Genomic DNA, 18,269 nt, shown 5'->3' on the forward strand with positions numbered 1-18,269 from the left:
CAAGTTTTAATTAGCAAATTTCAAATGAAGACAAGCAATAGATACATATAACAGATGAAGATTCTAATGATAGAGTGAGCTTTGAGCCTGAATAAGGTATCACATCCCTTTGTTTCAAATCAGACTTTATTATATTAGCAGCAGTGATATCTAAACCAGCAGCAGTATTTATCAGTCATTTAAGCATACGACAAATTTAGCATACAATGACTTCTAGTTAACAAGAACACTATTTGTTATTAGCATTTATACCAGCAGCAGAAGAATTATGACCCTATGAATCTAAAGTTTATCAATTTCAACTATCTTCAAAACATTCAACAGATTGTTCCAAGTTTCAGCACGAGGGAGTTCCGGAAACATCGTGTAATGTCTCCAAATTGGGATTAACCTGTTTGTGCCCAAAATTAACAATTCCAACAATATAATTTATTCTTTAACAATAGCATACGAATTTTTTGAGTCCTGTCCCAAAATAAATTTCTGAGTTTGATGGGTTTGAAGGAATGTCAGGAAATGTATGAATGGATGGCATGATAAGAAGCTTTGTAAATGGACGATGAGTTTTCACTTTTCAGTATTGGAGATATTTAATATTCATTTCATAGATCAACTGATTCTTATATGAACTCGGCATGATAGCTGGATAGCAAGTCGAGGGCTTGTATCACTAAAAATCCACGAAAGAAGAGGCGTTGAAGTTTTATCCTTGCTGGGCGCTTGAATCTGAGATTTGGCATTGAAAATAGTGCATGCTGGGCATGGTATTCCTCTTTCCATTGCTGGCGTCTATATACTTCATTTGCTGGTATTTGTGCCTGTTGGTGGGCAGATTTGTAGAGGGAAATGGGCCTGAAGTAGCAAACAGCAGAGTACAGTGGGCAGATATTACTCACAGACCAGATTTAAGTGGTCACGTGGGAGTCATCACTGGCTAGCGTGACCCTGTGAGCAGTTTCAGACAATGGTCTGAGTGGACGGTAGCATAAGTTCATGACTCCAACCTCTAACGACCTCTCTAAGGTCAGCAAATTAATTGTAATATTTGCATTGCTGTCTGGGACAGTTTTCTGGGTATTCTCCGTTATAAATTGACTCAAAGGAATGAAGCTATTTATCAAAAAAAGTTTGAATCATGTACTAGGATGAATATAAAATGAAGTTGATCAAAATATTACAAATAAGTATCGTTAATCTGTCAAGCACAGTAATATCTTGATCAGCAGAGTATATATGTATTTGCATTTGAAATATTTGTCAAGCTATTTCATCAAGTAAACCTCAGAAGCATTGGTAAATTAACCACTCTTCCAAGATTTCATACAAACTGTTTGACTAAATGACCATTCACTGAATTCGGAAAAGAAAGAGGAAAAATTTAGGTGTAGATTCTGCCAGGGCCTTTACAGATACGATTATTATTTCCATCATAAATTGTTAATTTTCAAATCGGAGTGTCTAGTGGATAATTATTTGTGAAAAGGAGAATAAAAACATGTAAATAAAACCAACTAAATTTACATAAGAAAACTTGAAGATTCACCTCAAGAAATGTGTTTTAATGATTATCAAAAACAATAGAAGAGAAAATATTAATCAATAATCACATACAAAGAGAAGCGAAGGTTCCATCTGACCTGAGTCGAGGATTCGTTGAACAGTGTGTGCAAAACCACCCTTGAGTGCAACTATACCCAGAATAGATCATCTGCAAACCAGAAATAATAAAGGATCATATGATAGAGAACTATAGAAAACAATAATTGGCCAGGATATCATCTGTCTGTCTCCTTATGCAGTCACATGCTCAGGTCATAAAGGGCAGAATTGTGGCATTCCAATGAATAATAATAGTTGATAAACATCCATTTAAATAGACTAGACATTGGCGCAAGCGTTGATAGGTTTATCATTATATACAATTTTTTTCATGTCTTTCTGCACCACCTTAGGTACATTAAAATTCATGTTTACATACTACTGATAAGTCACATGCTTCAGTTTTAGCAAGTTCCTTGGCAGTGGACTGATTGCAAAGGCAACTTGCCCTCATTCTATAATAACAACACAAATTATGAGAAGCGGATACAGAGAATAATTAATTTTTAAACTTTTGTACGCGAATTAATTATACTCCCTTTCTCTTTTACATGGCCAAGTCATACCTTCTGAATCATTTTTCTCTCTTATATCTAGCCACTTATTAAATTTCGTTGGCTTGTCTGCAAGTTGCTTATCATGTAAACTGAAATGCTTTACTTTAAACATTACTTGGAACTATTCTAGTGTACTAGATTTGAGGTTCTAAGATTTCTATTAAAAAATAATAACAATCACTGACTTTATAGTTTGAAGACAGCAAAACTGAAAATAAAATCGAAGGCAAAGCATTATTATGAGTTTGACAAATTAGAACCTACTACATGTAGCAAAACAAAACAAATTAAGGAACCAAAAAAGAAACAGTAAATTTTCTCAAAATAAATGGTCACTTATATTAATTAACTATTAAAATGTACAATGGCAAGCCCATCAGCCATATTTAGAGGAATAATGGGGTTCAAAAGCTGAAATATATTATTTTTCTTGCAGGGACTGCAACAGAAGCTCAAAAATTGACCGAAGTACTGTACATTCCAAGAAGACACTCAATTTAAACTTTTAATATCTTAATCCTGTCCTGGTGTAATTTGGACATGGGGAGTGAGATTGTAATGATTATTTCAAATAACATTTTTTGGGATTATGATGGTTAGTTAAACATGAATATTTAATTTGGAATATAGATAGTGCACTTGTGCTTTTAATATGTCAAACAGTGATGATTCATGAGTACACGACAAAAGCTTCATGGTACTTTAGAAGGGTCAAGAATGTTTCATCAAATTAGTGATCATCTATACCAGTTTACCCTAGCTGTAATGGCCATTAATGTAATGTCCCCTTCTCATTAATCCGCAGATATTCACGGGATTGGCCTATCATTTGACCCTCGTAGGCCAAGAGGATTGATTAGGGGGTCGGTTTGCAGTGATTTACGGCTTCACATTTTATGTCTACTTGATTTTATGGCGAAATAAGGAGATTACACGTATTGTGAGACGTGTGCACTTTAATTATTATATAATAATATTTTAAAAGTGTAATTAAATTAATGTGTAATAAAATAATAAAGTGTAACAACAGGATAAGAAGAGAATCTTGTAGAAGGAACCACATGATTGGATATGAAAAGAATAAATAGAGGAGGTTGGTTCATTGTTCATCATTAGTTGTTGTGAATATCTCTTCCTGTGTAGACTTGTGGAGCCGAGGGTTTCTGCAGACAGTCATTTGGGAACGAAAACTCCAGATGGTTAGCATAACTGAGGAGGTGAGATATCTTCCGAGGGGTTGCAGCTGAGAGTGGGAGACAAATCAGTCTTCCAAAGTGTGCTTCTTGAGTTTTGCTACATGTCCATGATGAATGGGTTTCATGGTATTATCAGATTTTTCAGATTGAAGGCCCATAGTGTATCAATTTTGATTGGAGGAAGAAGGCGATCCTATTGAAGAACATTTTGAAGTGAACTTGTGAATGTGCTGCTGGAAATTACAGATCTGAGACAATTTCGTATTTTTCCTCCTAACCCACGATTTGGATCGTAATTCATCAATAAAGCATCAAATCTCCCTAATAAGTCCAGCAATATTTTGGACGAGTTAGGCGATTCTTTTTTAGACAATTTGAAGGTGTTTTTGTGGAAGGATCAGTGCCATATCAGTCTGAAATAAAAATCATAGCAGTCAACCTATACCTTCAATTTTGGTCCATAATTCCTTATTTGAGTATCGAACCCCAATACGAAGGGTAGCACTTCATTGGTGAGGCTAAGGTGATCATTGTGGGAAGAAGATTGGAGGACTTGCAGCTGTTCTTCACTCATGATCAGACCTCCATTAGCAGCAGCAGGGGCGATTTGGCAAGAAGGATGAATTCAATCATTGGAGGCTCCCTAGTCAGTGATATTGCTTGCTTCTTCAAGGCGCTATACTCCAGGTTCATTTGCCATTGATAACTTATTGTAATCTTAGTTGTATGCAAGAGTCCATAGCTGTCACTTGTCTTCAAAAAGTCTGAACATGGTCCTTGATAACAGTCAATATGTTTGATTATAGTACTGCCAATGTAATGTCTTATTTGTTCATCATATGAAATAAGAAAGGAAGGAGTGTTGGTTGCATCTACATACATGTTCTTTTCTGAGGTTGTATGTCAATTGTTCGTCATAATGTCAGCTGCCTGTAAGTCATGAATTGAGGGCCTAATCTAACATTACATCATAAGACAGTCGTATATGCATTCCTAGTAAACATTCCATCGATAGTAGTCATTAATAGTTGTTAAATCATGAGAAATTTATGTTGGATGACTTCCATATCAGACTGAAAATCTCTGAGACACTCTGTCGGCATAACACGCAAACACCAAACTGCATAACACGAAGATTTAAAAATCAGGTTATCAGCAAATATTCCTTGTTTTTTTCAGTTAATACCTACAGGGGATATTTCAATTAACATCTATTACAATCATGAACGACCACAGTAGGAAAGCAATGCTGTAGGATGGATAAGAATGGATGTGCAAGAAAGCCTCTTCTGTGTTTCTACTATTCTATGATGCAAATGGGGAGAATAAGTAAACTAAGAGTCCTGTGTTAGCCTTCTCATGCTTATCAGTACTTTTTCCATTATGGATGATGCCTTATAAGGTCTAATTACTTTACTCATGTCACAAGGGGTCAATAGCTGTCTAATAAGTGTTTTTCATTTTTAGGGAACTTCTCCAAAATATAGTTCTACTTTGCTCCATTCATGCTTCATGTGCCATTTCAATCACTATCAAAGCCATATATGTGCATTGCCTTTTTCTGCAATATTGAACAAGAGGATGCATCACCATCCATATATTCATGCCTATGTTCCCCATGCATACATCCCCCCAAAAAATTATCTGTTCTCGTTCCAAGGACACAAGGATGCCTCAATAACATCCCCAAGCCATTGCTGATTTCAAAAACCCGCCTTAGCCATCCCAAAAATGTTTTTGAGACAAGGGGATGGCTAGACGTCCCTGAGACAGCTAGGGATGTCTCAAACATCTCTAGTCATCTCCACAGCGATCCAACCATGTTTTTTTTCAAGTCCAAAATGAAAAAATGATGCTATTTTTTTTTTTGTGGGCTCCCACACTAAAAAGAAGCCTCTTTATCTCATTTTAACTAATTTCTAGATGCTAAAACTTTGCAGCCAAGTTGAAGGAAAAATAATAATTTGAGCAGATTTTCAATGTACATATGGAAAAATCAGCATTGGTGAGTAGTAAGATAGCAAGAGAAGTGGAGGTAAGTGATTCTTCTGTTTGTTTTTGTTTCTTCTTTTCTTTCTTTTTTTCTATTTTCAGTTTGCACTTGCACTTCTGTTTCAGAAAACAACATAAGTGTAATAGTAAGAGTAGTGAACATGAGATGGAAGAAAGAAATGTGAAAGTTTTAGCCTAAGTTAGTAGTTCATTAGGTTGTAGATGTATTGTGGGTGAAGGAGAATAGCTACAAAACCCGTTTGGGTGCCTTTCAACTATTTTAAAAACTTATGCAAAAGGCCCTTTGTTGTCCTCATTTTGTTTTCAAAAAATGATGGACCATTACATAAAAAATGTCAAAAAATGAAAATTTTACTCTATGGCATGCTTCCCGATGCATAATTTCGCCTTGCCCTTGGACTGGACTAATCCTCAGTCCATCCACAAACCACATTTCAAATTTCATCGCATTCTGGTTTCGTTTGCTATGTTTTTCCTTCAATTTCGGGTTTTTTCTCCCTGACTGCAGGTGGAAATTCCCTTAAGTTGCAAGTTTTAATGTTTTCCTTTGTTTTAGTCTTTGTAGGGAAATTTTAAGTTAATTACAAGTGCACTTTATGAAATTAGAACTTGTAACTTACTTTTTATTTCCCCATTGATGCTTTTTGGCTTTTTAAGTCATAATAGGAACTTTTTGGATAAGTTACAAGTTAATTTGTAATTCTTTTATAAAGTTCCTATTTAAGTGATTTTACTTGTAATAGGAATTTTATTCCCCTATTACATATTTTATTTTCAAGTCACTTGTAAAGGGAATTTTATTTCCCCATTACAAATTCTTTTTACAAGTTAAGTTATTAAAACTTGTTAAGGGGATTTTATTTTCCCCTTACAAATTATTGTGACTTGTAAATCTCTCTCAAAAACCCGATTTGCCTTATGAATGAAAATAAAGGCATTTTAAACTTGCTAAAGGGTTTTAGAAACCCGATTGCATGTGTTTGAAGGCATTTTTAAACTTGTTGCTCCTTGCCAAGAACCCGACCAAGTATTTTTCCTCTCCTAAACCAATTTTACAACAAATTCTTCCCAATTTTCATGGAGAAATTCATGGATCAAGGAGGCGATATGATAGCAAGGCGGTTTTTGTGAGTTGGCAGTCATTGATTTGGTAGCCGTTTCATGCTCCATTAAACTGCATTTTACCTCTTCAAAGACGTTTTTGCATGCCACGATTTGGGGTTTGCTTGCCACGATTTCACTCCATGATTAGGCATTTGGCATTGTTCTTTTCCAATGTGGTATTTCCTTGAAGATTTGACCCATTCTACTTGCATTTTGCAACACGTTTTTGCTGTTTATTCTTCAAATCCGAGTTTGGAAAAAACATGGCAAGGGTTTTTGGTGTCTATTTCTATTTAAGAGATTGATTCTTCCTTCCAAAGATTGTTTCATCTCTTGAAGAGGCATCTTGGTTAAGCAACGTAAGATTTCTTTTAGTTTTGCTTTCATTTTTCTTTCTTGCTTTGTTTATTTTCTCTTCTTGTTTGATCTTTCTAGTTGTATATATGTTTATTTTGATAGTTCTTGCAAAGCAATTTGTAAATTGCATTGATCTTCCCCATTTTCCCTCTTTACTTGCATTCACGATTTTAAATCCCGATTGCAAGTAAGATGAAAATAATTGATCTACTCCTTTGGCTGGAAAGTTTTAACCATCTTTTGGTGAAATTCCAAATTTCTAAGTTCGAAAATACCCATTCTTTCAAAATCGGGTTTTTAAAACCGGATTACATGTTGAAAACTTCTTCCCATTTTTTTGAAAGTGATCTTCCCAAAATCCTTCCATTTTTGTTCATACTCATTGCCTTTATTTGTACATACCATTCACGCCATTTCCCACATGTCAAAATGTCATTTTTCACCCATTTCGAAAATACCCATTCTTTCAAAATCGGGTTTTTAAAACCGGATTACATGTTGAAAACTTCTTCCCATTTTTTTGAAAGTGATCTTCCCAAAATCCTTCCATTTTTGTTCATACTCATTGCCTTTATTTGTACATACCATTCACGCCATTTCCCACATGTCAAAATGTCATTTTTCACCCATTTCTCCATTTTCTTTTTTACAAGTATACTTGCATTCGGGTTTCAAAAATCCGATTGCATGTTTGTCCTTCCCCACTTGTATACTTGTAAAACGTTCCCCAAGATCCGAAATTGGTCAAAGTCAAGTTTCAAACATTCCCATTTATTTCCCATCTTTCTCTCACAAAGTTGTGAAGTGCAAGGGTTGGAGTTCTTCCCATTTGAAGAAGAAAAAATGTTAGTTGCAGCTGATCTTGATGTTGCTTTAACACTTTTAAGTCTTCATCGCAGCATACCAGGTTGTTCTTCAATGTCAGATTTACCATCATCTTCCATTCCAAAGAAGATGAAGTATAAATATGACAAGTACCAGAATGAAGTTTCCCCTTCACAAGTTTCCTCTCCTTTGGATCATATCAAGGATGCGGAAATAGGGCATGCTGACATGTCAAAATTCATCAAAAGGGTGGAGGATCCGCAGGATAGTAATATGCAGCAGTTGTTGGACAGCCACATTCATCATGCACCTTCTTTTTCAGTGGCTGCCCTAGAACTTGAATTTGTTCTCGCTTGCGCTCACCATTTCGACAAGGAGATGAAAACCATTAGAAATGGTGATGGTGAGGCAATAATCCGCATCAATGCAGATACTATTGAGAAAGTCTTCAGAATACCATCAACACCTGTGTATATGGAGATTTCAAAGGATAGTGCAGCTGAGTACTATGTCAAGAGGGAAAAGGACTGCAAATGCCACATTAACCGATGGATTCATGAACCACGACCTGCTTTCACAAGGTGGGCTAAGTTGCACCATTGTGACTTGAAGTGGGAATTTGGAGACATCATTACTCTCCTCAACAGGATGTTGGGTCTTGAGCACTTTAATGTTTTTGAGCCCTGGATGTATCAATTTATCATGTTCATAAGGCAGTCCCATCATATATCATGGGGAGAGATTATCAATGACGCTTTGTGTGAACAACTTGCAGCAGTCCCTACTACCATGACATTCTACATGAACTCATACTTAGTGTATTTGACAGCATCACTTAGACATTTCCCTGGTCTTTCTACCAAGGGTGATCGCTCGCTTATACCTGTGTGGGAATACTATGATCAGCTGCCCTTGAGACCCAACAGATTACATTTCAGGAGGGTTCAAGATGCATTCTTTGGTTACTTCATGTGTCAGTTTGACAAGACTCTAAAGAACAAAAGGGTGTCAGATGAAGCATGGGAAAGAGTGAATGAGTATGGTTGCTTGTTCCTTCAATTACCGACTTTCACTTATATGAGAGTCGGATTCTACAGTGGGCAGCCATACATGCTTCCTAGATACTCAACTGATAAGATTATTCTTATAGAGTTGGGAAGACAAATCATGGTTGTTCATGTACATCAATCTGTCAAACATAAGGTCAGGATGGGGATTTCTATAACTAACCCATTGAAAATTGGCCGGTACTCCCTTATCACATCCACCAAAGCCAAAGCTATGGAGACCGAGATGCAGAAGACTAAACTCAAAACGTTCAAGTCAAGGGCAGATTTTGACTACCGAGGTATGAAAGAAAAGATCAAAAAGTCCTTCATACATGTGCATCGCATTGAGGATATCTGGGTGGATCTCTATATAGAAAAGGAGGTTCAAGATAGACTACTACATGCACACCCTTGAGCAGGTTATTGATTTGAACCCGGTGGACATTCTGCAAGGGATGATTGATGATGGGAATGTACTCGATCCAGAATACGTCTCATGAAGAGTTGATGAAGCCCCACTTCCTTTAATCCAATGGTCACATAAAGAATGCATTTCCATTCTTGAGAGATTTCAGCCTATCCTAGCTAACACCAACATTTGGCTCAAAGGTAATGGTGTTAAACTCATCAAGATCAAGGTTGGAAAAGAAGATGATTCTATGGGGCCTCTTGGACATAAGTCTGAGATTCAGATTGACAACAAGGAAGGTGCATCATCTTCAGGCACAAGGATCAAATTGCGGGTTAGTCGGGCAATAGTGCTTCCTCCTGAGGAGGCGACAGTTCGTGGGAAAGAAAAGTCCCAGATTCAAATTCATGTGATTGATCCTAATGATCCGGAGGAAGGACAACAATCATATGATGCTCCTAAGTCACTGGCTTCGGAGTCACCTCATGAGATTCCCTCCTCAGTTTCTATGGAGTTGCCTCTATCTCCTCCTGACACAGTAGTGGATGAGTCTCCTCAGAATGTTGTTCCCATTTCAGCAGTTGAGCCACCTTTTGATCATCAACAAGAGAGTTTGCTGGAAATCTTCGAGGCTACTACTGCATGCATTCATTTGTCAGAGATTGATACCTCTACTTCTGGCTTTGAAGAGTTTAGGAAACAATCTTCATGCCCTTTGGTTACCGAGCAAACCATGGTTGCCATCCAGACAGATACTTCCCCCAGGGTGACTATAGCTGTTCAAACAGAAATTGCTTCTCCTTTGCTTTCAGCTGCTACTAAAGGAGAACTAGTCGTTTTACCTCCATGGCTTAGTTCTTTCACTCCCAAGAGGAAGAAGCGGGAAATTTCTCTTGATGTCTTTGATTATTAGCAGCTCAAGCAATCTAGGCCCAAGGTTGCTTAGAGAGCCAAGACGATCTCGAGGGGAGCAGTTGACAACAACAAGATGAAAGTGGCAGAAATTGTTGAGCCCCTTGTAGATAAGCCACACGTGGAAATGCAAGCTGCTGATTATAGGGTTACAAGGATAGAATTGGGTAAACAAACGCATGAAGTGGTCAAGCATGATGCCCAACAATCCGTAGCTTCACTAGTACAACGGTATGATGAACTTCTAGCAAAGAAAGACAAGCTAGAAGAGGAGAATAGGCAACTTGTTGCAACTGTTCATAAAATCACAAAACCTGCTGGTGAAGGGAGTAATCCTTCAAGTTCTTCCAGTTCACAAGAATCAATTCGGGGAGTTGAGAGAGCTGCTCAGAAGGTACAAGCGTTGGACTCTTGGGTGGATCAACTTCATGATCTGTGTGCGCAAGTGCTAAAAGATATATTCCAAACGATGGTTAAATTGGAGACCATTGAAGAAAACTTCAATCATACCTCCGAGACTTTCAAACAGAACTTGGAAAGGGTTGAAGGTAACTTGACGGTTTGGCACAAGATGCCTCGACAACAGTTGAGTGTTCTTCTGAAGCATGCCATTATTCCTTCCAAATAGGGTCATGTATCTGGAATTTGAAGAACTTCTAGAGAACAAAGCCCTCGTTCTCAAATCCCTCATTGAAGAGATTGATGACCCAATGAGATTGCGAGTTGAAGTATTCCAAGGTGTTCTTTCTCACTGTGAGAAGGCCTCTTGCAATATCATGGGTCAGAATGGGGAGTTGATACCAAAAGAAGAAGTGCTCGTAGATCTATAGATGAAGATTCATGATGAGTGGAGTGAGCAATTTTCAGCTGCCTTAATTCAAGTTTTGATGAAACATCAAATCTTCTTGTATGAAATCTAGTCCACTTTGGAGAAGAACAACTCTATGCTCTTTCAATGCCATGATACCATTGTGAAGACCATAATTGTTGCCAAGAACACCCACAAGCCGAATCCTGTTGAGCTACGAACAATCATCCAGAAATTCGAAGGATTCATGTCTTCACATGCTGCAACCTAAGTGCATTTTTTTCAGAATTGTAATCTCTTAGTTGTAGTTTTTCTTTTGACATGTTTACTTGTAAAAACATTTTGTAAATTGCAAGTGAAGTCATTACTTGCACTTTTGTAATTACAAGTAGACGAATGACAAGTCAATTTAGAATAGGACTTGTAACTTTGAATAAGTCATAGTTAGTTATTGAATAAATGTTAGTGGTTGAGAGAATTTCTCAAGTTAGTTAGGATCCTCCCACCTTTTTCTCAAGACTCCTCTCCTATAAATACTTGAGGGGGTCTATTGTAATCTTTATCTTTTGGAAAGCAAGCAAAAACTGTTTGCCACATACGGTAGACGATTAAACGTAGAAAGCAAATGCACAGATCATAATGGAAATATATCGAAGAACCAGTTTTTGTATTAATTCAACAGTCAATGTACATCAAGTGCTTATAACATTAAACTCAGATACAACTATATGATGATCATACTAAGAAGGAAAGGTATGCAATATATAATACCCGAAGGGGTGCGACCAACCGTCGCGTCCAACTGCCCTTCGGGACGACTAACTAACTGACTCTCGTAACTCATTATTACCGACGACAACATAAACGTTATATGACAACATAACATGATGATTATTCCCGACAACAAAAACCTCTACCAGATTTGCAGCAAAGAAGACTTTGAGCATTTATGTGTAAATTGAAGAATTGAGAGGAATAGAAGAAATTTACTTAAGTATTGAGACTTTGTGCTATATTCTTGAGTTTATGTTCAACATTACCTTTCTTGCAAGTGTTTCTTAAAGGGCTTAATCAAATTTGATTTGCAAACTTTGTGCTGCAAGTATTGGAGATTAATTTAGTTAAAATAGAAGTTCTATTGAGAAAAGCTATAAGAATTTGTGCTTACACTCGTTCTTGAGAGAGATTAGAAGTAGATTTTATAATAAGAAATAGTTGTGAAACTTTGAGCTCACACTAGTTCTTGTTGTCTTGTGTAGAAAGAAATAAGTTATTTCAGACTTTGTGCTGTCATAATTTGTTCTTGATATCATTAGAATAGAAAAGGGTAGATAGGACTTCACATAGTCAAGACTTTGAGCTTGATATTGCTGTCTCGTCCCGAAGAAAGTGACGGAAGTCTTTAAACTTTCAGGGAACTTCATTTTTTTTCTCTCATTTCATTTCAAAAAGTTTTTATTGCTATTTTATGTTAAATTGCTATCACTTTTCTGTGAAGAAAAAAGGATATTGGCTTTCTTGAAAAAAGAAGAAAGACTGTTGTTCCATCCTATTTTAGTTTTAGTATTAGATAGATAGGGGGAGCCTTCCCTTAATTAGGAGAGTTTTACTCACACACTGTGGTTGAAGCCACAATTTTGTATATTTACCCAAGTGTACAAAATTTTCAACCAACACCCTTGTAATTCGAAAATAAACTTTTCTCCAATTTGTGACAACCCTAGACAAAGACAAAAAATTTCAATGGGTAGTAGAGAGTGGTTGTATCACAATTACGAAATAGATTTTAGAGAGAGTTATACTAAAGAATATTCTCATCTCTTGGGCTTTATGGGATATGGAGTTAAAGTCTGTCTAGATATAAAGGAGGATAAGAAAGTAGAGGTTCATATATTGGATTTGGAGATAGAAGCAAATTGTAAGGATATGCCAATGCCAACACAATTTCTACAATCAACCATGCCCATTCCCTCCAAGGTTGCTAGTGGTAGTGGTGATATTTCTGCAAGAGAAAAGAGAAAGACAAGTGCTAGTGAGAAGGAAGGGACACTTACAAGTATGTTGCATATGCAAGCACAAGATGTAATAGAGTCTTCAGTTGCCATTTTTTTCTATACCCATGTTATATGATTCCATGCAACATGTTCTTCAAAAAAAATGTTACAGCCCTCCTTCACAAAGAATACTCTAAGCTGAATTTAGTGATGGATGACATGAGGTAGACTTGGATTGAGACAAGCTCCTCTATTGTAATGGATAGGAAGACTGATATTAAACATCAGCCACTAATCAACATCATAGTCACATGTTCAACTAACTATAATTTTTTTAGAGTTATTGATTGTTTAGCGAAGCACAAGGATAATAATGCAAAATTCACAATAGAAGAAGATCCAAATAAGAAGCTAACAAAGGCGTGTTACCTCATAACAGCATGCAAAGAAAGACAAGACAAGAAAGTAGACTCCAAAAATAAAGAAATAACCCTATCTTCATATGTTTCTTCAATCACCAATACAATAACTCACGAGGATTAGAAGTTTGCCCTTACTTCATCCCAAGAATCGTGTATTGAGGATAACTCATCTAGTGACTCTAGAAATCAGAATAGAATTCATGATTCTCCTTCATCTCTTGAAAAGTACATGGCATCTACTAACAAGTCAACGATCGTGGATGAGAAGGATAACATTTCCCACGACAGTGAACCAAAGGATACATCGTGTGTCAAATCTAATCACATTGAAGAAGATACACAAGGGAATGCAGCATCGAAATATAAAGACATAGATGAGAAAGCAGATAATGAAAGTTTGGATATCGATAAGTTTAAGGATACAATCCAACTTATTAGTAATCCATCGTTTGAATTTGAAGCAAATGAGGTTTATGACAACCCTCTCTTTGAACTGAATAAAGAAGCTCTTCATGAAGGTCGTAACGTGATTGGAGACAAATGTAGATTTTGGGACTCCAGAACATCTCCTATTAATGAAGGGTTGAGACAAGCTTGGAGTAGTGAGGCAAAACCTAGTGATGCTATCACCAATCAGTCCCCAATCAGATAACAAGAGATTGCAGTTCTGATCAGGTTCATAAAGAAGATTCCTTCCTTTGATCAAAGATTAAATGTTGAAAATTGGCGAAGTAATAACACCTCTAATATATGTCCTACACAAAGTAAACTAGCTCTAGGACTGCAAATCAATGTGTTGGAACAACTAACTCTAGGCCTCTTATGGATAACTTTACTCCTAGGAACCAACCACAAGCTTAAAGTAAATGTACTCAACAGGAGTTGCACGATTGGAGAGATTCAGGTGTGGATTTTCCGGTTGAGATGTCTTTTCATGATTACATGGACCTCAGGATTAAATATTGACCTCAAATAGGACTGCAAATTAATGTGTTGGAACAACCAACTCTAGGCCTCTTATGGATAACTTTACTCCTAGGAACCAACCACAAGCTTAAAGTAAACCTGCTCAACGAGAGTTGCAGGATTGGAGAGATTCAGGTATGGATTTTCCGGCTGAGATGTCTTTTCAAGATTACATGGCCTCAGGATTAAATATTGACCTCAAGGGTGGTAGACCGTAGACCACATAAAAATGACTTGCAAAGGAAGGTTGGCAAGCTAACTATTCCTTACTATGACGGGTTTAAAAAGACCACGACTAGAGGATGGGTGCAAAAGCTAGACATCTATTTTCAGCTTAACCCCATGCTTGAGGACGAAGCGATTAAGTACACATCTGTTCACTTGGATGGTAGTGCTCATGAATCGTGGCATCATGGAATGGTTACTCTATCTCATGATCAGATTGTTTCCTATGTAGAGTTCACTTAGAGACTTACTGACAAATTTGACAAAAAGGATCATGAGCTTCATTTTAAGGAGTTGGCACAACTTAAACAATGGGGTTCAGTGGCGACATGCATTAGTGCTAGAGGCTATCAGTTCTAGTCACTAACATATTGGAGAGATTGGTTACTCTTTATGGATGGGTTAGCGGATCCAGTGAGAGGATGGATAAAGGAACTCAGCCCACCCACACTACAGGAAGCCATTAAAAAGGCTAGGGGCATGGAATCCTCAACTGCAACAAGTAACTTTCAGTCAAAGGATTCTCCAATAAGAAAAACAGAGATAAGAAGCCTTTTCAAAAGGATTGGTCCAAGAAAGACAAATTGGATAATGAGACTCCTAATGAATTACGTAGAAAGAAACTATGTTTTAGTTGAAAGGAGCCTTGGGGAAAAGGTCACAGGTGTTTAGGTAAAGGCAAGGTGCATTATATTGAGGTTGTATCTGACAGTGAGGAAGAAGAGAAGGTAGAACAAATACAGGGCAGCGAGCAAAGTGATTATAATGAGTACTTTGACTGATGAGGAGCATTCATCTAAAGGAGTGAAAGGTGGAACTATTGCTACCATATCTAGTACACCCATATTTAGTTCTTCCAAAGCACATACAGGCTTCCAAGGACAGCGGGTGACAGTTTTAGTAGACAGTGGGGCAACCCACAACTTCACAAACTCAGCACTAGTAGCTAAGAGGGGACTACAGGTTGAAGATTTTGATGGATATCATATTTTATGGTAGCAAGTGGTTTTAATATGGCATGCACTTATGGAATGCCTTAGTTGAGTATTACACTTGTTAATTACACTATTACGGATGATTTCTATGTGGTTGACTTAGGGTATACGAATGCAACATTGAGCATCTGGTGGCTCCATTCATTAGGAAAGTATTATCAGAACTTTCAGATTATGGAGCTTAAGTTCAGAATGGATGGGAAGAAGGTTCTGTTGAGGGGTATGTCCAACGGTGCTCCCAAGATCGTGTCGACAAAAAGAATGGAAAGCATAGTTAGGCATGGTGATATGGCATGGGCAGCATAGTGTTTGATTTCTTCCAAGGTTCCTACTAATAGTAGTGATCATTATCATGTGAACATTTAGATAGTGTTCAACAAGCACAATTTGGTATTCAATGAGATTCCTCCAAATATAGGGTTTAAACATACAATTGAGTTGGAGGAAGGCTCCAAACCTATCATCACTAGTTCTTATAGGCACCCTGAGAGGTTTAAGGAGGAGATAGAGAAAGACATTAAGTACTTGGGACACATCAGACCCAGTTTGAGTCCCTTTGCTTCTTCAGTTGCCCTCATGAAGGATGGGACCATGAAGATGTGTATAGACTATCGTGTCCTAAACAAAAAGGCAATTGAAGATGGAAACCCCTATCCCTCGGAATGGATGAGTTATTATATGATTTGCTCGGTGTACTCAAAGGTTGATCTCAGATTGAGTATCATTAGATCAGAGTGAGGGAGCAAGATATTCACAAGATATGTCACTACAAACATTCTGAGTTTTTAGCCATGCCCTTTGGGTTGACCAATGCTTCGAACACCTTCAAGTCCTATATCAACCATATCTTTAACAAACATTTGCGGAAGTTGTTTTTAGTATTCTTTGATGACATACTTATATATATCAAGACATGGGAGGAACATATGAAACATCTGGATGAGGTACTGAGCATCATGGGCACAATCTTTATATGCTAAAGCTTCCAAGTGTGAGTTTGGTCATGTGATCATTGCTCAGGGTGTTCAAAACTTCAAATACATCAAGAGAAAATATAGGCGAATCTAGATTGACCACCACCGAGGACACTCATAGAGTTGTGGGGCTTCTTAAGGCTATGCAGCTCTTACAAGATATTTGTTAAGGGGTTTCCGAAGTTAGGGGAACCTCTAATAGATCTCACTAAGAAAGGGGCTTTCAAGTGGATAGATAAGGCTCAACAAGCATTTGACAAACTCAAGGAGGTGATGAGCACTTGTCCCGTGTTGGCTTTACAATATCTCATGCAGCCTTTGGTACTGGAATGTGATGCTTTGAGAGGGTCTTGTTGAACACATGGCAAGACTGAGAGGGGGTGGGAGGTGAATCAATTCAGAACTTCAAAACAGATTAATTATCAACAGCATCAACTTACTTAAAAACAACACAATCATCAACACATAAGCATCAACCATCAACACATTTACAACAAATGTACGTGGAAAACCCAACTAGGGAAAAACCACGGTGAGAATTTAACTCACAATATGAACAAGAATGATTACAACGTTTTAGGCTTACTGCCAACGAGCAACAACTCCTGAAAGACTTGCAAGGCTAAGGAACACACCCTTAGGGCAAGATACAAGGACTTGCACAACCAAGGCTCATTGCTTTAGGGTGTAATGGTTGGAAAATTAGGAACTAGGGTTTTACTAAGTAAATCCACCAAATAGCCCAATTAACCAAATTACATTGAAAGAGGATCGAACCCAATAGATCTAGGCTCAATCCAAGTGAGGAAAGAAATTGAAATTCTAATTGGAGTCAACTGGCTAAGGCTGATTGATTATCCTCTTTCTACGTTGAATTGCAAAGTAATTGCAAAATTAGGGTAAAATGAGGGATTATTGAAGTGATTTAATAGAAACCATTAGCTACAGATGTCCCACAAAGCCACAAACTTGGATCTGGGGCAAACAAAGATGTTTAGAACCTATCCTCTGAAGTTTGGTTTGATTTTTCGAGACCAGGTAGCACAGATCCGCTGTGGTCCTTTGAATTTTCCACTATCAAAAGCTGACTTGTTTGTCATTGTTGAATCTGTTGGATTTCCCGAGTACAGCTCCGCACCTATTTCTTGCACACAGAAAGAAAGGGAAGATGTTGGGAATAGGGTTTGCCTTAGGTGAAACCCCGATTTTGGATTTAACCATGAACGAAATAATGCAAATACTGAAATAAATGTTAGGGAGATATACCTCATATTTGCAATGCTCTTTAAATGCAATCACAAATGTTGAATGTAATGGCCTGACAAACACATGAACATGAAAATCCCTAATCACACGCACATGCTTGCATGAAGATTGATGTAACTTTGCTCCACAATGCTTGAACGATGAATATGCAACCTTGAATCTCTGAAAAATTCTTGATCATGAATGCTTCGTGGATGCATGAATGTTAGGGATGGAGTCTTAGCTCTTAAATGAATTGATAGTATGTCTTTATATAGGGTCCACTAGGTAATTTACCAATTAGGCCGACCTCCAACGGTCATGTGTAGCCTCGGGAATCAAATGCTGTCAGGGAGATTTAACACCTAACCCATTTCAAATTGGGGCCCCTTTGAGAGGGACCATGGTGTTTTGGGGCACCCTGGTCCTTCCACCCACCAAAGAGTGCACATATGATCAAAGTTGGATAATCGGGCCTTAACAGACCTATAGAGGGGTTGAGGATAGGACATGCTAAAGTGGGAGCACAAACATGAGGTGTAAATTGGACCGGTTACAATTTACGACACTACACAGAGCAAGATACACACTGTTGTCGAAGGGCTCACTATCAAAAAAA

General features: G+C 37.6%; 1 protein-coding gene across 1 annotated transcript in view; it reads right to left on the reverse strand.

The window, feature by feature from the left end:
• LOC131052329 (diacylglycerol kinase 4) overlaps window positions 1–18,269 on the reverse strand; it is a 174,268-nt gene that overhangs the window by 34,197 nt on the left and 121,802 nt on the right. Inside the window, exon 8 of the mRNA XM_057986964.2 lies at window positions 1,638–1,708. Coding sequence (XP_057842947.2) covers window positions 1,638–1,708 — 71 coding nt within the window. The remainder of the gene's footprint in view (window positions 1–1,637; window positions 1,709–18,269) is intronic.

The sequence above is a fragment of the Cryptomeria japonica genome, chromosome 2 (genome assembly GCF_030272615.1).
Source record: "Cryptomeria japonica chromosome 2, Sugi_1.0, whole genome shotgun sequence".
In the NCBI taxonomy this organism is placed as follows: Eukaryota; Viridiplantae; Streptophyta; class Pinopsida; order Cupressales; family Cupressaceae; genus Cryptomeria; species Cryptomeria japonica.